This window comes from Conger conger, chromosome 3 (assembly GCF_963514075.1).
Source record: "Conger conger chromosome 3, fConCon1.1, whole genome shotgun sequence".
Taxonomy (NCBI): Eukaryota; Metazoa; Chordata; class Actinopteri; order Anguilliformes; family Congridae; genus Conger; species Conger conger.
The window spans coordinates 21,911,918-21,934,173 of record NC_083762.1 but is presented as its reverse complement, the minus strand read 5'-3'; the positions used below and the strand labels follow the sequence as shown (position 1 = coordinate 21,934,173).

General features: G+C 39.9%; 1 protein-coding gene across 1 annotated transcript in view; it reads right to left on the bottom strand.

Moving 5' to 3' along the window:
- Positions 1–22,256, bottom strand: part of LOC133124624 (teneurin-1-like) — a 217,602-nt gene that overhangs the window by 61,552 nt on the left and 133,794 nt on the right. The window contains exons 10-14 of the mRNA XM_061235984.1: positions 18,190–18,384; positions 16,354–16,554; positions 8,834–9,019; positions 8,153–8,179; positions 6,615–6,761 (exon numbers count right to left, since the gene is read on the bottom strand). Of these exons, the coding sequence (XP_061091968.1) occupies positions 6,615–6,761; positions 8,153–8,179; positions 8,834–9,019; positions 16,354–16,554; positions 18,190–18,384 (756 nt within the window). The remainder of the gene's footprint in view (positions 1–6,614; positions 6,762–8,152; positions 8,180–8,833; positions 9,020–16,353; positions 16,555–18,189; positions 18,385–22,256) is intronic.

Below are 22,256 nucleotides of genomic sequence, written 5' to 3'. Positions count from 1 at the left end.
CTGGACTCATTTCTTAAGATTAAAGCAGGAAAATTAGGACATAGGTGGCTGCTGAGTTGCAACATTTTGGGTCACAGCTACCTGGGGGGAGGCAATTATAAATGACTCGGTGTCAATGTATTTACCTTTTTACTAATTTTACCACTGGGTGCATCTGAGCCTCACTTTAAACAGCACCCAGAATGGTAATGGACCCTGGAAAGACCTCACGGTCAGAAATATATCCCAATTTGCCAAATGAATTCTGCCCTCCTTACTGCACTTCTGTCTGCTTTCAGCAAGGCTAATGAGAAATGTAACAACAGGTAAAACTGCTGAGAAGACCTAATGAAGAGATTATTCTGTAAAAAAAACGTTTTAATGTTACTGGGCTGGTTTTACAAAGGCACGGAGTTAATCATGCAGCTGAGAGCTCTTTTCATTGGAACATTTAATACATTTTCAGACAACTGCATTCTACTAAGCTAATCTTGGTTCATCATTTTCAAATATTTAAACACTATAGTTTTTTTTTTTTAACAGTATTTAAGGCTGAACTAATGTGCTATTAACAAAATGTTTTCATGCTGTTTACATATTTGGAAATTATGAATCAATTAAGGCTGTATAGCTCAAAAAAGCAAGTGGTTCATTCTAATAACATGGACTGAATGCAACAATGTTGAATGTAGCAGTCATTTCTTCCAAGTCCCAAGTTTTAAGAAGAAGTGTGTGATTCACCCATTGGCTATTACAATTTGAGGGCCAACACATATTCTCTGAAAGAAGCTATTCATTATTAAGATAGTTTGAGAAAAGTAGGTGTGATGTTAAACTGCCCTGGCTTTTCAACAGTGGACAGCTTATGGACAGCCCACGGGCAGCTTAGGGGAAACTTTGGCCAACAGTACAGTGTGTGAATCTCAGGTCATGGCAGACTCCTGTCAGCAGACTCCTGGACCCCTCGGCAATACGGGTCTGAACTGGTCTGAACCTACAAAGGCTGGAACCAAACTTTCAACTGTGGAGCTACCAGTTCCCATGTACGCAAATCCACCAATCCAAAAAAGTACCCTGTCCATGATGCACCTTCTAGAAATTCTGTATTTCCTCAACCTTGCTGCAAACAGACTGCAAGAAAGTGCAGATGGCAGGGTTCATTTAGCTAAGATAAACACATTTCTGACCAAGGGCCCTGTTGCAGTGACCATGTTGAGCCTAATACAGTTTTCCATGTCTCTGCCCATTGGGTTCCTTGTCTCTCAAAGTATGCATAGCTTGATCAAAGTAGTTTGTGTTGCATGATGTTACACCCCGGCTCAGATCAAAACCACTGTTCCGCATGATGAAAGCACGCATGTGGTTTCTTGTATCAAAGCAAGTGCGCGGAGAGACTACTTAAAATAATGCATATCCGAATGAGACTCCCAAGCTCCCAACCTACTAATGATGGGCGTGAGAATTGAAAAGTCAACAACCTACAGCTGGCTGGAAGCTTCATTATCTTCTCTCTTTTCATCGCTTCACTCGCGTAAGGTCATTAATTGCCATTTAGTTTTCCTAATTGCTGTCTTAATGAGGCCTGCTTTAAAGTATGAATGGCATGTGGGATAAGAACTTGATCAGATGAAGGCAGAAATACGCCTTGGATTTAAATGTCGATTTTGCCAGCCAGTCATAGGAAATATCTGTTTCCTCGTCCTTTGCAAAAGTGCCTGGCCAATTTAAATTTCCCATCCATCTGGGCACACTTGTGAAGGACACATGAATATGCAGTATATAGGGAAGTTATAGTACTGCACAGACCAAAGTGTTTTTATCCAGATATGGGGTGTTCAGACTAACTGGAATGCTTCACTGTTTTCTTTTATTTTTTCATAAAAGTTACTAAACTTGTCAGAAAAAGTATTACTTGTACATGGCTTGGATGAAGGGCCATAGTGGATAGATTGAAAGGTCAGATTGCTCAAGGGTGAAGTTACATGAAGGTTATATCAATTAAATACTACAACAGAGCACATAAACAACGTTGTGCAGTGACGCAAAACATAAAACAACCTTTTATAAAGGTCATTTATTTGTCTTTACTGTACATAACCTTTATTTAACCAGATAGGTTATTGAGAGCAGCTTCTCTTTTCCAATAACAACATGATCATGGGATGTGAATACTAAAAGACATGATCTTCAGTATGGAGATCGTATGGATGTGAAATAAACTTCATCACTGGAACAAAGGTAATAATGGCTATCCAGTTAAAGTAAAGGTTGGAGTGCTAGGTGTGTTAATGATGACCGCCAGTTTGAACATAAAGGCTGCAGTGGTAGGTGTAGTAATAATGGCCATTCAGTAACAGAAGAACAAGAGGTAGATTTGGCAATAATGGTTGTCGAAGTACAAAGAAAATGTTGAGCGGTGGGTGTGGTAAAGAAGCACTGATAACATATACAATTCTAGATTGGTACAGGGTGTTCAAGGGCATATTCAAGAGCACACAAATGTTGTGTGAGCAATTTAAAACGGACAGAGCACTGAGATGAGGACCCAGTTGAATAGGGTTGTAAGTACATTACACTACATTATTGGCATCTGGCAGACACTCTTATCCAGAGCGACGTACAATAAAGTGCAAAGTGCATACCCATAACCATGGACAAGTGAGCAGAAAGAATCTAGAGGGAAGTACAATTTCAAGTGCTGAGACGACGACAAAGAGAAGGACTTGGGCCTTGAAGGGTGATTGTGTGCAGGCTTTTAATGGCCAATAGCCAATAAAAACACACAAGCCCATTACAAATCTAATGGAGGCAACAATGACTCCCATGGCACATCCGTGAAACATAAGTCAGGGAGTGTTGCAAACTGTATCAAATCATTTAAGCCTTGTGATCAAATTGACCTGTGAAATATAACCCTTTTCAACATTTAAACCAGTGTAAATTTGGTTCTTGTTTTGTGTTTCTCGATGTTCATCATCTGTATTTGCTTTATGCATTATTGCCAAGATGGGTTCTTTGAATGTAATAAGATAATGATGGAAAACAATTGATAATGCCAGTTCAAACCAGTAAATATCAATAATCAGCTGCAAGTAAACATGATTTATGCTCCCCATGCTTCTATTATGGTGGATTCTGTCAATATAAATCACATATTTATCACAAATGAATGACACTTTCATTGTTAAGCAATCTAGCAGAGGTAAATGGCAACCATTACCCATATTGTTTATATTGTTTGGATTCAAGATAAACATTATCTTCAGTATTTTCGCATTAAATTTTATTTCCATAGCGCTGAAAAATCCCATTAATATCCTGGGTATAGAATTTGACACAGGTTGTAACAAGAAAACAGACCGCAGACATGCACTTCCAGTTCAATAGACTGAATGATCAAAACAGGTCAAATAAATGAGCCCTAAGTTGCTTAATTTTTGTAGGCAGGTTTAATAATATGAATAGCTAAATCAATAATAAAACAACGGAACAAATTTTAATCTTCTGTGTATATGCTAATGAACTGAATGCAGAACACCAATGTAGGTCTGACATTCCTCAGATTTAATTAGATGTGCAGTTGCCCTTTCAGCTGGCTTGAAGCAAGTTACACAAAATGAACTCCGTGATATCTAGACACGCAGGGAAAGGTGTTGCAGTCAGCAGGCTAGAGCCACATTTTACACATGCATGGATTGCGAGGAAAAATGCAATAAAATTAAAATACATGAAAGGAAAACAAAATTTTAATGATGTGATTTAGTGTCCAGGGAACACTATTAATCATATTAAACAGTCTTGTTTTATGATGTGGTGAAACACCACTGTACATTTATCTTTTATGAGAGCCCTTTTACAACACATAACTCTCATTGAGGAAAAATCACTTAACAATTGATGTTTACCTTCAGAAAAGGGACAGTAAGATTTATTACTTCTACTTCATCTAAATAAATGTTATAGGATGGCTATAAAATAGATTTTTGGCTGAAAGCATACAGTATAGTGTAAAGCATACTGTATAAGGAAAGGCACACTCACATACACAGCACAGCACAGTATTTTTGGAACGTATTTCATTACTGACAGTTAATTTCCATTACAGCAAAACATTGTATTTGTATGGATTTCTGGAATGCTTTTTGTGTCAGACATCTTGCATCCTCACCAGCCACTGACCCAGCCACAGTTTCCATCCCACACACTCTCCACAATTACTTTAAACGCCTCTAATGAAGGCACAGTGCTAGGCCCTCACAACTGGAGCTCAGGACTGCTTCACCGCCACAGAGCGTGGCATATCCGTTTGGAAGGGGGGTCAACAGTGGCACTCGAAAACAATTCGATAGAGAGTGAATTGGGTTCAAGTGGCATTGTTGATCCCCCGAAGCCCTTCCAAACAGGCCTGGCACTCTGAGGCAAGTGAAGCAGCATCAACCAGCGTTCTACAAAGAGGAAAGGCACAGAATGCACTTTTAAATGCGTCGTGGGTCTGAACCTGTTATTTTGCGATGAAGAACTTGCCTAATTATCAGCTTCTGGAGAACATCAGCCATCATGATATGATTTTTATCTTGGTAGATTTCTCAGGAATTGGGTTAATGTTCATCATTGGCATTCAATCGTGCTCCAGGAGAGTCACAGCAACCAGTTTAGATCCAGGAAACCAGGTAAGCTGAGTTAACTGTAATTGGTGGCTTTGATTGATCAAATAAATGCAGAGTAACAATGGAAATTTCACCCTTTGACTATTCAAGGGCAAGAGTGAATAGCAAGGTACTAAGCAATTTTGAACAAGACAAAAGGCTGAACGACAGTATATTAAATGATTTTACATTTAGAGCACTTACTGTCACATTAGAAACAACCAAGGAAAATGTCATTTGTCTCTAATAGTCAGTCCTTATATAACTAAAATTGTTTCAAACCATGCAAAACCACCAAAAATGGGTTTAAGGTTATTCTATCAACACATTGGAGCCTAACACATTGCTTTTAGTTCAGTGGTTATGGCTAGAGTACTTTCTGTTCTTTCATCGTCTACAGGTTACAGAAGCTGTTAGGATAGCTGTATTCTTCCTTTTGGTCTCCTGCCAGGAAAATGACATTTAAAGCGTGTGACATTTTCTGCTTAAAAGAAAAGGTGACATCCAAAGAAGGTTGTGGTTTAATGGACAAACAATCAAATGTGTTCCTGGGGAAAAATATATTTTGATAAAAGAAAAATGCAGCTTCTCTGACTGTTTTTTTTCCCATACTTGCGTACATACACATACATACATATTGGCTTCCTTTCATTGGGACAACTCTGGTCCTCGTGTTGGCAAATGCTAATAACAAACTCCAAAGCCAATCAAAGCAGGGAATAAAGACTAAAAACTGAAAGCGTTCCTATACCAGCCCCAGAAACACATTTGGACCAAACATTATGGTGCCCTGAAATGGGGTATACAGTATAAAGTGCTATAATTTCTAAATAGGACTTTTTTTATTTATAAAAGTGCGCTTTAATGAAAGAAACTTTAACCACATGTGAGTTGGTTGATTACATACAGTATCTAAAATTGTGGAGTACAGAGCCAAATCAAGAAGAAATATGTCTTTGTCCCAAACGGTATGGAGCTCACTGTGTGTATATCACACACCTCAAGTGCAGCATACATTCTATGCAGTAGGCCAAGTGCTGTTTGATCTTCACTGCCAGAAGGACAATTCAGTAGAAGACAGCACAATCAATCAATAAATCAATAAGTACATACATACATAAATAAAATGTGATTTGTATATTTTTCACTTGCTGCATTTTCTTCACATCTAGCATTGGACATTGGATTACACATTGCTTGCTTATTGACCTTGGTGAAAAGGAATGAAAATAATGGCCATCTAAGTCAGATACCCTGGAAAGGTACTTATAGCCCTCGCTAAAGTACATTCTGATACAACCAGAGGGTTTGAGGATTAACACATGCAAGCAGTTTAATCTCCTCTTACCTTCTCTTGGAAAGTATCTTACAATAGTCATTTCAAAATATGTGGGAAATCAGTTTTACTAGCAAATGACTCCATTACAAGAAAATACTTCTCAAATAAAAATAACAATAATAATAAAAAAGGTAGAGCATCTATTTCGGCATCAGTAAAAGTACCTGGGCGCTCATCTCTAAGATGAACTTTGCTCTTGCCTGATCTAATTTCACGGGGGTGTTTGTTTTTCTTTTGTTTTTCAAAAAAAAATCCCATTTGTTGAGTTTCATCTCAGCAGGGCAGACAAACATCAAAGACATTAACCTACATTGAGGAGATGGAAACCTCTTCGGCAGTGAAACAGTGTCATTTATATTCCCCGCTCAGGCCGACACGGGGGACACAGCGCAGTGGCTTGTGGAAATCTAGAGCGCTTATATTTTTTTCCGTGACAGGGAGAATTCCGCGAGGACTGAGACTGATGAGGGAGGCGAGGGCAGCGTTTCCGCCCAAATCTCTCAAGCCCGGCTGTCATCAGCCCGGGAGATTGCGGCCCTGAGCTCCCACGGGTGGGTGCTGCGGGAGGTTTGGGGTGGGGGGGGCTGGGGGGTTGGGGGGGGCGGAGGGGCGGGAGGCCAGGGGTCGGCGACTCTTGGCAGGGACCTTACCTCCGTCGTTGTCGGCGTTGTCGTCGCACTCCGTCTCCATGACGACGTTGCAGCCCACGCCGCTCCAGCCTGCCTGGCACACGCAGTGCCACCCGCTCTGCTCCAGCGTGCATCTACCGTTTCCGTTACAAAGGCCTGGGCAGCCATCTTAGACAGGGACACGGACAGGGACAGTCATGTAACGCTTCTCCTCCCTCTGCAGTGTTGAGCAATTATCACTTATCTGTCATGTCATTACGAAATCACAATTCAGATCCTGTTCAGAATAACAAATTACATCCTGTGGGAAGAACGCCTAATACATGAAGCTAACTCTTACAGCGACTGAATGTTTTGGAAGGCATTTTACAACATCTGCTTCCATTCCAATGCCACAAGCTGATATTCAGTGTGCTCCGTGCTCAAAGGCAACAGTGACAGAAATGTGTTCTCATAGCTTTATTACTGCAGTATCTACTGTAGACTTGTACTGTGGAATTTGTCAATCATCTTTAATAAGCTTCCACATTCATCAAAATTACATGCATAAACAACCGTACATTACTTAAAGTAAATCCATGAATATTTCATAGTCCATTAAGCTGTCTCTCCATTTTTTTCATTTTTTTTTTCATTTTTCTTACAGAAAGCTATTCTAAAAACAGCATGTAACACTGGAGGAAGGCATGATGGTCTCATTTAAAAATACTTACAGCTCACTCACGTGACTTAGACAGAAAAGATCTGTCCAGGTTATTTATAATAGAACGACACTCTGAAATTTATTTCACGTTTCTCACCATTTGGACTTAAAATGGATGCATTTATTTATAGATTTTTTCCCCAAAGTCTTGGCAGCCTTATCTGTTCTGATTTGAATGTTGTGGTCTGTACGAGCCTGCATAAATCAGATCCTGCCAATACATTACTATACATTACTGTACACAAAAAGATCACTATGAAAAAACCCTATGCAATATTACATAACATGTTACTTGACTGACGCTCCTTATCCAAAGTGACATACAGCGGATTAGACTAAGCAGGAGACAATCCCCCTGGAGCAATATGGGGTTATGGGCCTAGCTCAAGGGCCCAACAGCTGTGTGGATCTTATCGTGGCTACACCAGGGATAGAACGACTGACCTAGCTGGCCACTGTACATGTACAGTAACCACTATGCTACATATGCATAATGATATGCCCCCGACATCACTGCTCATGTGATGCATGTACACAATGCTCATGGGTAAAGAAAGGGGGTATTACAATTGTATTACTTTATGTATTACTTTGGTGAATACTTCACTTCATTCACAGTAAAATGCCCAGCTTATGTGAGTCTACTCTGTAGAACACTATGCAACAGTGTTGATGGCAAGACATATTTAATATCTAACAACCATAAGAGCTACAACAAATTAGGTACATAATAGCAAACAATAAAAAGCATCAAGCTTTAATAAATACATGTAATCAAATATAAAAATAAATATATGTATATTTAGTACAAATTAAAAGTATGTATATTATAAACAAATAAATGAACTCAGCTTACCTTTGACAACAGCATCCAAGTAGTGTGCTAACAAATACCAGAAAATAAGAGATTTAGATTGCTGTGTCTCTGTTTGATATACACATTTTAAATTGATAACTGGAAGGTAATAATTCATATTGCTGAAAGGCAATTATCAAGATAACTCTGTATTACAGTTTATTTGTGATGGAAGAGCAACACTTCTTCAAAGCAGAAAACAAGACGGCATTTGGGAAAATAGTCTCGAAATAGAAAGTATTTTTTTATTACACTCTCCTTGTGGATAATATAGGCTGTGAAATAAAGAAATGTATCAGGTTTACTTTTCACAAGATTGTGTTCTTATTTCCACTTCGTTCCTCTGACCTTTATTATTTTCCTCTTGGAAGGGCGAGACCTTTCCTCATGATGGTGGACACACAGGCTCACACACACACACACACACACACACACACACACACACACATACCCATATGCTTGCACACACACAGCACTCATACCTGAGACTTCACTTAAAGACTCAATATTCTCATTATATTTTGAAAATGGGCACCAGCTTATTAGGCAAAACATTAACAATAAAAAGGATGTTCAACAGTGCCTATGCCAACATGGTAGCCATGACGCTAATCAACATTAGGCCTGGCACTACCAGGTCTTTTAACCTCTATGTTGTCGGGGTTCACCTGGATGACTCACCTATAGTGCAGTGGTCTCCTTCCCACCCCGGGTGGCACTCACACCTCCCATCCCGACACTGTCCGTGTTCCTCACAGCGCGGGTGACACGCTCGCTGGTCGCACCCCAGCCCCTCCCAGCCATCCTCACATTGGCACCGCCCTTCTGAGCACACGCCATGGCTGCCGCAAGGCACCGGACACACCTCTGAAAGGTCACAGGGAGAAGAAAACCCAATTCCGTTCAATTTCATTTTATTTGCGTAGCGCTTTTTGCAATACAAGATTGTCACGAAGCAGCTTTACAAACAACCCAGGCCTGAGACCCCCTCAGTGCAAGCCTAGGGCAAGGAAAAACTCCCTGACTAACAGGAAGAAACCTTCAGCAGAACCGGGCTCAGAGGGGGAGTCCATCTGCTTCTGGCCAGCACAGGGAAAACAGTAATTTTGACAGTAGTGTTATATGTAAGATATAGATAAATGAAATTACCTTAAAACCCAGAGAGGGCATAATCCACTGATCAATGAGAACATGCCCTGTGCCTTTATCTTTGAGTAAATACTAGGATAAAATTGATTAAAAGCTGTGATACGTTACATCACAAATACAAACACGGTTATAAAATGCATACATTTATGATGTAGGTTAGCTTATTAGCAGCATAATTAGCTTGCTGAAGAAATCATTATTCCCTGGAGTCCAAAGGGCTCAAGTGTTTATTTTTTTCTTCAACATCACTGGTTTTGGTTTCACACTTTGGCCGAATTGCACTGCGTTTGTATAATACATTCTCACTTCATTATCATGCAAATGTTTGCTATCTGGTTTTGCTAACGTGTTGTTATTAACAATGTCAGCACTTCATACTGATCCTCCCTTGGGTAGGAGGATCACATGCATCCACCCGCTTACTTCCTGGAATAGGAGCTGACTCACGCAGATTGGGTGATGTCTACCTGAGACCTTGTTCAACAGACATCGGCGTAGTTCTTTGTTCCACGCTCAGTTTTAGAAATGCTTTCACATCTATCAAATTAACTAAACTTTGAGGGCAAACATACTCACATTTGGAAAAATTCACAAAATATATTTTCTTTCACACCAAACCAAAATCATTTAATTGTACTTCCACTATGAATGGAAATTATAGTTTAAAATGGAATTAGAGCTTCAAGTAAATTACATTAATTCCAATTCACACAATCACGTGTTCAAGAGGTTCAGTTGTGGTTCAGACCAAATGTCAGAATGGGGAAGAAATGTGATCTAAGTGACCGGGGAATGATTGTTCATGCCAGAAATGGTGGTTTGAGTGTTTCAGAAACATTTTCACACACAACAGTCTCTCGAAATTGCAGAGAATGGAGCGAAAAACAAAAAACATCCAGTGAGCAGCAGTTCTACTGGCAAAAATGTGTTGTTAATGAGAGAGGTCAGAGGAAAAGGGCCAGATTGGACAGGAAAGTGAAAGTAACGCAAATAACCACACAACACAATAGTGGTATACAGAAGAGCATCTCTGAACACACAACAGGTCAAACCTCTATGTACATAGGCTACAGCGGCAGAAGACTAATAACTCTAAAAAATAAGTTTAATAACTACCTAATAAAGTGCTTACTGAGTGTATATACACATGATGTTCCAAACAGTTAGTTTCAGTAAACCTGTTGTTGGGCCTATGTCTCTGGGCCTGTCTCTGACTGTGTTTTTCTTATTTCTCAGCCCCATAACGGCTTCCTTAACTTTCATTGGCACAACTCTGGGCCTCATACGCTAGTAACAGACTCCATACCATCAAAAGCCTAGAATTGATACTAAATGTAGATCCTCAAAGCTTTCTTATACCTGCACTAAGCAATGATTAAATACACCAGGCTAATCAGAAATATCTGCGGATCCAACTGTCCAATTACTTTTGGAATCACATTTTAAGTGGTTTAATACAGTGAATGAAAAGCAGTCATTTAATGTTCCATAAAGAAGAGATCCTATTATATCATTAACTTCTGAAAGAATTATCATCACCTAAGGTCCTCTTTCTCTTCTAACTTCAAAGGCCAGATGAGATTAAAAAAAACATTAAAGGAATATTAAAATAGTTTTTTTCTTTCTATTTTACTACCACATAAGCCTATACATAAGAGAGAGAAAAGCTAAAAAGCTAATAATCCATATGAAAAGGAAAATTTTCTATTAATTTCTGAGCCGTGTATTTAGAGCCTAGTTGTGTGCTTGCAGGTGCATGCGCTCCAGTTCAGTTCCATTCAATGTTTTTAATACTGTCATTTTTAACATTACACAATGAATAATTTCCATAAAAATTGAAAGTTCTTCCTGCCCTAGAGCACCAAATCAGCAGAGAGAGGAAAATGCTCGTCGCACACAAAGTCTACTTACCCATATGCAGGGCAAAAATAAAAAATTCAATTTGAATATACATTGCCTTTAATAACTATATTAAAATTGCAAGGGTTTTCATGGCTCCCTTAGAATCCCATTGCTGCATTCCTCTGAATGTAAGGATTTCTGGTTTGAATTTCCATGAAAAGATGCATCCAAATGTATGACAGTCAAAATAAAAAATACATGGCCTGGCTATACTGCAATTCGTCAACATGCGGTATATATTTTACTTTGGTTCAATGGAATTGTCCAAAATTACATATTTTTTACACGATAAATGTATTTCCAACAAGAACAAAGTGGCACTTGTTTTTTGTACTATGCATACCCTCCCCTTGCGAGGATAATGGCACTGAGCCTTTTTATGTTTTATGAGATTGGAGAGGAACCATTTCTCCACCGAGGATTTGTCTCATTCCAGCCTGAGCTTATGGACAGCCCTGTTTAATTGAAACCACAGGTTTTCCAGCGGGGTCCAAGTATGGAAACAGATTGCCATTCCAAAAATACATATAATTGACTTTTTCCCCCCATTTATTTTCTACCCTTTGTCTGGCGTACGTAGATCAACAAGCATTAATCGCTTTACGTTATTAATTACAATGCCGTTTAAATATCTGAGCACAGTCCATCAGTGTGGTCCATTGCCGGGGCTGATGGTTTATTCATTTCACAGTGGCACCCTATGGTGCCGGCCAGACGTTCTGCTCAGATAAACAGTTGGATTGGCAAGGTACACCACAAGGGTGGCCTCATTCAACACAACCGTGCGCAACCACGACAACGTCTTTTAAAACTGTTTTCATATTTACAAGGGTTTTTTGATTGAGATCTGTTAGTCCCAAGGCTTCTCGTTTTAATTAGCACATGGATACTAATTTTTCACATGCAATATTAATCAAGATCTTTTAAATTATCTAAAGCATAATTAATGACTATGTCACTTGAGTACGAGGTTCCTAAATTAAGTGCAGTAATGAGCCTATGATCCCGCTTCAAGTGACATTTTGATATTCAAAAACCCATTTGCCTCATTCTTCTGACAAAACATATTTTTTAAGGAGTGGCTTGGTCCATAAAGATACAGGCTGAGGCCTACAGTCACAGCCTCCAACCAATGGAGCCACATTAGATGGATCCAGAAGAGGCTGGACACCACTGAGCTTGTATTGTAACAGGGCGAAGACAGGCTAAGTCAGCCAAGGTCCCGCTGGTGGCCACTGAGCTAGTTACTTTCATCTTTGTGTCCACCACCAAATGTCACCAGAGAGAGGTAGACCTCTCCTCTCTCTATCTGTATTACTGTGTGATTAATAGGGTGTGAAAATGCATTGGTTTAGAGGTGAGTGCATTAAGAGAGTGAGCATGCTTCAGCTGCAGTTCTCCTTCTGTGCACGCTGGAAGCACAGCTGGCCGTTAAAAGGGTAGTAAATGGGGGAAATGGAAGAGGCACATTCAGTTCAATTTAAAACTCCATCAAGATGGTGGCACCGTTTGTTGAGAAAAGATTTGAAATCGCTAACTAGCATTATGATGCATTTGAATTCATTATGACACGCCCAAACTTGAACTACCTAGTACTTTTCTATAATACATGAATATGGTATATATTAATCCTTTCACAGTAACTGATTGTTATTCATGTTAAGTATGAATATTACAATTTAATTTTCATTCATGAACATTCTATTTAGATTCCTTTATTAAATTATGAATTTCTTCTCACTGTTGACTTATGATCGTTCACAAATCTAACAAAGGTACGGTACTCCTGCAGGTCCAAGGCAGTAGTTTTTCTGACAAGCATTGCTATTACTTGTAATTGCATTTTTCATTCTGACTCACTAATCACCTCCATGCATTCAAATGTGTCTCTGACTGAGGTAGCAGCACACTCTAAAGAAGCCCAAGTACTGCTTTAGGGTAAAAAACATTGATTGATTAATTTGCATTGCAAGGATTCTCTGTGCTAGACCTTTCGTTCAATACTTTATGAGCTATTGTATTTAGTTCCAGAAATATGAGAGAGAGATGGAGAGAGAGAGAGAGGAGGAGGTAAATGGGCACATTAATGATTTATCTGTGTGTTCACCTCCCCAGTCATTAGCAAACAAAGAGCCCTGCTGTTTAGCACTTGAATTGGATTTGTGAGATTTTGTACATGTCTGACTCAGCCAATGCTGTTTCACGAAAACAAATAACCGACTTTAAAAATCACACCCACACACACGCACACACATACATGCACGCACACACATGCACGTACAGACACAGAAATACTCACACACTCACCCACATACACATCCACACACGTACACACATACATGCATGCACACGCGCATGTACAGACACAGATACACACACACAAACATACACACACATACACACCCACACACGCACACACATACAAGCATGCACACGCGCATGTACAGACACACTAACACACACACACAGGCACACATACACACACACACGTATTGTGGATAATATTGATTTCTTGAGCAGATACATTGTCAGTGCAGCTATATCTGTGCTGTCAGTCTTCATAGCTGAAGCAACACCCTCTTTTCTATAGGATTTCGCTTTCAACTGCTGCTGTTTATGCTGTAATAGATTTTATATTTATATTAGATTAGTTCAAGATGTCCTTATCCAGAGTTTATCCAGAGACACTGATTATCATACACCATATACAGTCAGGTCCATAAATATAGGGATGAAACCCAGCGTCTGGTGATGTCTATGCGTTCCAGACTTCAGGCTGTAATTGACTGCAAAGGATTTGCAACCAAGTATTAAAAAGTGAAAGTTTGATTTATGATTGTTAGTTTGTCCCATTACTTTTGGTCCCTTAAAAAGTGGGAGGCACATATATAAACTGTTGTAATTCCTACACCGTTCACCTGATTTGGATGTAAATACCCTCAAATTGAAGTTGAAAGTCTGCAGTTAAAGCATATCTTGCTCTCATCTCATCTCATTTCAAATCCATTGTGGTGGTGTATAGAGCCAAAAAGAGGAGGATTGTGTCGATGTCCCAATATTTATGGACCTGATTGTATACTGTAAGTCACCCTGGATGAAGGTAATTGTATATAAACACTCATAAAATGTTCTTGTAACATGCGCAACCTCAGCAGATGTTGATTTTTACACTCCAATCTGGCTTAAAAGGGCGCTGTTTTTTTTGTTCATTTAGCAGAACAGGAAGTCATATATCTCCTGAATATCTGACAGAGAAAATATTTTGCAAGATCAGTACTTTCCTTAAGTAGTATATGGGAAAGCTATTCCCCATAGACCTGAAACCTTTCTGTTTTAGCCCCCATGCATGTTGCTAAAGGTAAATATAGACACTTGCAATAACAATGTTGATCAATAACAAATTTTGCATGCTTTATCACCCACAAGCAATATTTATATGTTCTTTTTCTCTACTTCTATGTTCATACTGTAGCTCTATGGAACTAAATACACAAATAAAACCTTCAGTAAGCACACACATAATGAGTATTGTTATTACTTTGTAATTGTAGTATATGTCAGTCAAAAATCATAACCCAGTCATGCAGACACATCATAACCATTTGGGTAGAGGCTCACACTTTGGCTCCATAGACAGAGATGATTATACTTTCTCAGCAAATTAATCATCTTTTCATTACACACTCTCATTCAGTGGGCTTCAAAGCAAAAGGTTGTTCCAGCCGTGCAGGATGCAAACCCATCACCCAATGCCAGTTACTCCTTACATCACAAGCTTCTGTTGCTGCATCATCGTTGTAGCCGATCTTGATAGGCTTACAGTCCTCTCTATGATTTTGCTTTACATGGCGGCCAGTAAAAACATAAATAAATAAAGACGACTTGGAACAGTATGCATTTCATATAAGAGTGAACGGTTTGATGCAAATGTGTTGATAAGTCATTTACATCTGGTAGAATCTGCTCTGTGCAAAGTGATGGGGCCTCTTGAAGAGGCAGAAAATCCGTTTGCACTGAGTAATTTCATTAATTTGCAAATAAGCCTTACTGTTTCACAGGCAGACATTTGCATTCATTTGCATGAAACCACAGTACTGTTCCCCATATGGGATGGGGGAAATGGATGGTGTATTCTGAACATTAGAGTGATTAGAGATTGTAGAAGTACTATTTTCTTTCCACCAGTTGTATAGCAGTTCCTTTTTTGTTCTAATCTAATGTGACAGCCAGGAAGTACAGAAACCACAGACTAGATCCCGGCTTTACTTCAGCATTGATGCAGTCAGGGAACACAAATATCCAGACCACTGTGGTAACAACAAGAGCACGTAGTCTAACAAACTGTTGAAATTACTCACTAGCTGGTTAGAAATAGTGGCAACCACAGTTTTTGCCATTGGAACAATAGTTTCATAGTTTCCACAGTTTGATAGTTCCATTACATTACAGTCATTTGGCTTATCCAGAGCGACGTACAATAAAGTGCAAAACATAACCAGGGACAAGTGCACTGAAAACCCTAGAGGGAAGTATGGTTCCAAGTGCTAGAGCGAACATACATAGACCAGATGTAATGTACTGTAATTATGTATTCATTGATGTAAGTCTAACGGGTGAGAAATTGCTAGAGTCCGAGGTAGGATTTGGGCCTCTCACTCGTCCAAATATTTGTTGAAAAAACGCGTTACCAGTCAGCTAAAGACGACTTCACTTCGCTTTCCCTGCACTTCACCATGCTTACTAGCGAACTAGCTGAGCTAACCACGCTGCATAAGGATGCCCAGTATGACAGTTATACAATTTCAAAATTCCACATCAAAAATGTTTCATTAAATTATTACAACGGGCCCTATAACTGACTGGGACAGGCAAGGTCAGTGGTTTGAATCCCGGTGCAGCAGCAATAAGATCCGCACAGCTGTTGGGCCCTTGAGCAAGGCCCTTAACCCTGCATTGCTACAGGGGAGGATTGTCTCCAGCTAATCAACTCTACGTCGCTCTGGATAAGAGCGTCTGGCAAATGCCAATAATGTAATGTAACCAATGTATAATTGGTATTAATACACTATCAACTCTCAACAGTTGACAGAAAGTAAAGGAGAGTACTATGTGGTTCTGTATGGTAGAGTTTTAGTGGACGGGGAGCTCACCGATGTAGCAGTCAGAGCCGGTCCAGCTGGGCTCACAGGTGCAGGTGCCGGTGTCGGGCAGGTATGTGCCGTGTCCGGAGCACTGCTCCTGACAGGCCGGCAGGGCCGTGTCACAACCGTCGCCACCCCAGCCCGGCGAGCACAGACACTCTCCCTTCACACACACGCCGTGGCCTGCGCACTGAGGGTCCAGGCAGTCCACTGAGGGGAGGGACACAGTCATCACTCAAACACAGTACGTTTTACATTTAAGAAATTATATGACATTATATTACATCATAGAGCATTTGCTACACATTTCGATCGCATTACATTGTCTTAAAGGTACAGGCAATTTTGGACTTAATGGTCAAGAGAGGAATTGCAGCAGCAAACACCCTCAAACCACAACACTGTTTATCCCTCCCCCTTCTCTGTGAATGCGCTGACGTTGAAACCCCCAAATGCCATTGGCTATGGCAATTAAAATCAATTTTCAACCAATGAGCTTGAATTATTGTACAGCTGTACAATGTTTTGGTACAGTTTTGCTCCATCAAGTGTGTATTTTGAAATGCAAATTTAAGGATTATTAACACAGGCAGAGGGTGAGTCAACATGTCAGTGAGCCTTTTTCAATGAAAGGACGGGATTTACAATGGTCTTGCAGCAATATTTTAACACAAAAATCTTACCTATTGCACCTTTAGCTTCGATTTAAAAAAAAGGAAACTGTAATTGACACAATTGTAATTGACCTGTTTTCCTGTCATGTGTCCTTTAGAGGCAGGGAGAGTACAGACCAAAATAACATTATCTGTACTGTTGTCCTTTTTCCTTTTTTCATCTGTTTTTGCAGTGTTGATTTGTTTTTCCCCCTAAATAGCAAATTATGACCTCAAGAATGCATGTGTGACAGTCATATCCAAATGAATGCTTCTTTCAGAAGTCTGTAATCCACTAAAACCCAACTAAAATATAAATATTAAATAATGGTGTTTTTTCCCCAAAGGAAACAGTCCAAATTATTCTAAGTGCTGGCTCATGGTTTTGGGGGACTATTGTATCTTTGCCTAAACCATTTTTAAAGTTAATAAAGGCAGTCTCATGCATCTCATAAATGATGTGTTGTTGCATTGTGATATAAACTAGCATAACAGCTACTGGGGTATGAAACTGCTGCCCACTGCAACTCAGCACTCATCAAAGAATTAACAAGCCACAACACAATCCATTTTTCAGGATAGTTAATCACACATAATTTCCATGCACTTAAACTCATCCCCATACATTTGGAAACTCCAAAATAGCTTCTTTGTTAAAAATTAGATGGTATTATCATGACTCTCTGCTTTTATCAAAGAATCTCAGGCTCATTGGCCCAGGGCTGTTCGGAGAATATTGATTTCAGCCATGCCATCATTTATCCCACTGGATACACCCACCTATTGACACTCAATCAATTCCAGTGCTTGAAACCTAATAACATCCCCCAGCTGAAAAGCAAGGGTTTTTAAATATAAACTGTATTCAAATGAGAGAGAGCTTTGTGTGGCGGATCAGCTACTGTGTACCCATTAACAGAATGCTGATTAAATAAGTGCGACACTGAATGATTTTTTTTTAACCTCCGTCTTTATAAAAGGGGAAAAAAAACATGTTTGGAGAGCAGTGGTGGGTATTAATCAGGAGTCAGCCAAACGGCGAGAGACTGTGTTTGTGAGCGCACGCAGAGAGGAGCGCAGATAGGAGAGGGTGAAGGAAGCGCAGCTGAGGAAGTCAGTTGAGGGTGTGAAACGGCTCTGTGGTTTCGTGAGGGGAAGGGGTGTGTGCAGGGCGGGGGAGGCGAGGCCTTGCCTTGCTCGCAGTTGTTGCCCTTGTAGGCCGGGCTGCACATGCAGATGCCCTGGATGCAGGTCCCGTGGTTGGAGCAGGTGGGGTCCATGCACTGGTCCTCCTGGAGGTCGCACTCCGGGCCCTTCCAGCCCGGGTGGCACACGCAGTGGCCCTTATCGTACTCCCCGTTCCCACTGCACAGGACCGGGCAGGAGTCTGCAAGGACACAGCGCCTGATGAACAGTATCACCATGCATTCTTGTCTGGATTCTGCCGATATTTGTCCGCAAACTTTGACGTGAAGCATAATCCAGCCTGTAGCCTAACGGTCAAGGTGCTTGACTGTGACTTGAAAGGTTGGTGGTTCAAGCTCGAGTGTGGCCACGATAAGATCAGTCCAGCAGTTGGGCCCTTGAGCACATTGCTCCAGGGGGGTTTGCCCCTGCTTAGTCTAATCAACTGTAAGTCGCATTGGATAAAAGCATCCGATAAATAACAAGTTATTATTATTATTACAACCCTTCACAGATCCTTGTGCTAGGAGATTAACGTCGGCTCACAGTGTTCCGAACAGAACACAGGTAAATAGTGGCAAATAACACAATTTCCCAGAGTTCGGTAGACCGTGTTAGCTCACGATAAAAATGTGAATGGTGAACGTACGAAAATGGAAGGAATTAGACTTTACACGCACAAAAACCAAAGCTGATCTTGATGTAATTTCTTATTTATTCATCATGAAAGTTGCACTGTGCACTGAGCTAACTTGTGGTTTGGAACACTGTGAGTCTACGTTCCTGAATTCCCCAAATAAATAAAACATAAACACTTGCATTTATTTGCAAGTCAAAGTGATGGATGTGGAGTGAGTCCAGGCGATTGTAATTTTAAATGGGATGGGTACTATCATATGTAACAATGATATTGTTTTTGTTTGTGTGTTTGTTTGTTTTGCAGAGGCTACCATTATCCAACACTTCTCACATTAAAAATGTTCCAAAGGCTTCAGAGAAATAGATTAATGGGGTTTTCTGTCCAAACCGTTATTTCATGAAGAAATTACTTCAAACAAGTGCCACCAAAAAGTGCTCATAGTCCTGCCCTGTGGCTTTCTTTACGAGCAAAAACAATGATTTATTACCCGCCACCCATCCCTGATTTTATACTATGGCTAATTAAATTCGCATCAGGTGCGGAACAACTGAACCAATTAGAACTGGCTGTTCTAAGTCACTCAAACAGTAGCTGCACAATGACACTGTTCATGTGGGCTCAATGGAAGCTAGCCAAGATTGGCATTTTTTAAAATAAACATCTGGGTAAAAAATCAAACACTATTTAAGCGCTACAACAGAGGTGAACTGAAATCCAGTAAGTCTATTTTGGTAACAATGAGGACCCATCTGCTGCCCCAGACGGAAAACACACCTATTTAAACTGCACCCTGACTCACCTTTTGCTGAACTCTGAAAATGTTCCATGAGCTGACTAGCACTGCCAATGATGAAGCTTAAACTATGTATATATATCCACCAACTCAATTGCTTTCTTATGACGCAACATTCTCTATCTCCCTCTTGAAAGTGCTATACTGTAAATGTACTGTAATGATGACATGTTTACAAATGTGTAGTACAATGTTCTGACCTAATTTCAATAATACATTAATTGACTGGATGATACACCTTGCTAAACGACAAGAGCCACAATATTTGAATATGGACTCCCTCTTGTTAGGCTAGTAACACTACATTTCTACCTTGCTGTATGCTACTGTGTGTCTCCTCCATTACTGATTAGTCATTGCAGTAACCGACCTTACGTTCACCTCCCTTCCTTGACATGCAAACACCCTTCAGTTTGTGACAATGCTGGTGAAGTCACAGCTGCTCACTTCTTCAACTCAAAGCTGACCTTATCCGGGCACTCTGAAAATCCAATTAATAAAGTTTCCCCTTGGCCAGAAACTGCTGGCAGACTCCAGCAAACAGCATATAAGTTGTGAAAAAGTGTTGCGCAGACATACCTAAGTCTTGGTGTGATGACACTGCATATAAAGGCAATAAAGACAAAGCTAAGAGTGAAGGTAGGTGTTTTTCTCTCTTTTGCACTTACTGTACGGTCCTTCATCCCTGCTCTTTCAGACAGGTAGGCAGCTAGCTTTATTTGGCTTCAAAGCCCTCAACACACAACACAGAAATAAACCACAGCAGGGAGGTGTGATTCGGTCAAAGCAAAGCCTTGAAGTGGTTATTTTGACTGCACAGTCTGAAATGGCTTATTCCACTAACAGTATACCACAGCTAGATACTTGCACCAGAAATAACTGGACTCAAAAACACCTGTAGAGCTTTGTGGTTGATAACGTTTCACTTTGGCCGTTATTTCAGTTCAACTGAAATCAAATGGTTTGGTTTGTGTATTGACCTCAATTTTTTCTCACCATTAATTATACTGTTTCTCTATGTGGCTCATAAGAAAATAAACACCTGTCAAAATAGCAAAGGAAGTTACAGTAAAATTACCCCTTAAATTGCAAATACTTAAAACGTAAACAAGTGAAAAAGGAATGTATGTCCCCTACACGTGTCACTTAAAACATTACTAACATTAACTGGGTTTCATTTTGTATTCTATTAAAGCCTCAAAACCCTGTGTTTTGCTCCACAAATGAGGCGAGAAGCTTGCTTCTCATAAAGATGTTTTTTTCTCATGAAAAATTCAGCACCTGCTGCTTAATCACTTGAAGCTTTAGCGTCTCTCAGTGTAGACATGGTAACCAGGAGGGTTAAAGCGCGGTCACTGATACTTCCCTAACGAGCGCTGTGAAAACACCGTCTTTCAAGGGAAGCAGTATGCACACAATGGCCACGATGCTCGGCTAAATATAACAGCGCACGTTTCAGGCATAGTGCTATGAGAACGACGTGTCTTACTGGGGGAAAAAAGGCTGCAGTTGCAGTGTTTTCTGTAATTAGGGCTACCAGTTTCGTCCCTGCTTGTTTTGTCACATGTACTTCAGTCCTGAGCCAACATAAGGTCGATAGCCTTTTTGTCAAACCAACTGTCAAACAATTATCCCGACTGCACCACCAAATCATCTACATTGGTAAAGTAATTACTGCTAATTAAGCAAAGACGATGACTGACAGTGAGGTTTGCAGGCAACTCTTGCATGGCAAAGTCAGTTGGATTTTTTTTATGGGACATAAAACATTTTGCACGTTTTAGTTCAAAGCATGGTAAATATAAATATTGAAGCAGTTCTGTAATGCTTGCCTCACCTATTTTAAATACATAAATAAATAGCATGTGCGAAAGATATATTACAAATGCTAAATTTAACAAAGGTTGGGTCAAAATGCTGTTTCTAATTGATCACATGATCTCCATTTCCACATTTCTGGGGAAAATAAGTACTACTTTGAATGAGACATTGCAGTAGAATAACATCTGCCCCTTGTGGTTTTACATTGTTCAGAGTTTTATTGACAGAGAAGAACCTTGGTCTTTAACCAGAGTCCTAATATTTCTTGTGTCAAGCATTTTACATTTTAAAAAAATCCATTGCCACAATAAAATAGTTGTGCCACATTTGAGCACTGTGATGTAAGTGCTCCACAGTGCTCACATTTTGAATTTAGCAAGTTTTTGGGATATCATAATATGCTTTTATCATATTATTTGTATTGTTTGAATCAATTGTAACCACATTTTTTTAAATCAACATTAAAATACTCTACACATTCTTTAATGCCATCCACAATTGGCAACTGATTAATGACTCGATTAAGCCTTCCACATGCTTACGGGGACCCCTGGAGGATAACAGTAGAAATACAACTAAATGCATGCAGGTCACAGAGATAAACCAGTGACAACTACTCATAATGTCAAGTCTAAATTATGAAAGACAGATACAAAAGACAAAAATGGTTTAAGTGTAGGGGGCAGATTCAGTCCAGTTATAATTCATTTGTCATTGACTTTTCAGTGTCACAGATAAGAGGCTCTCCATTTCTTACATGCATCAGCAGTTTATGACTGCAAGTGAGAGGACACATTAAACCTGGGTTAGTACTGAAGTT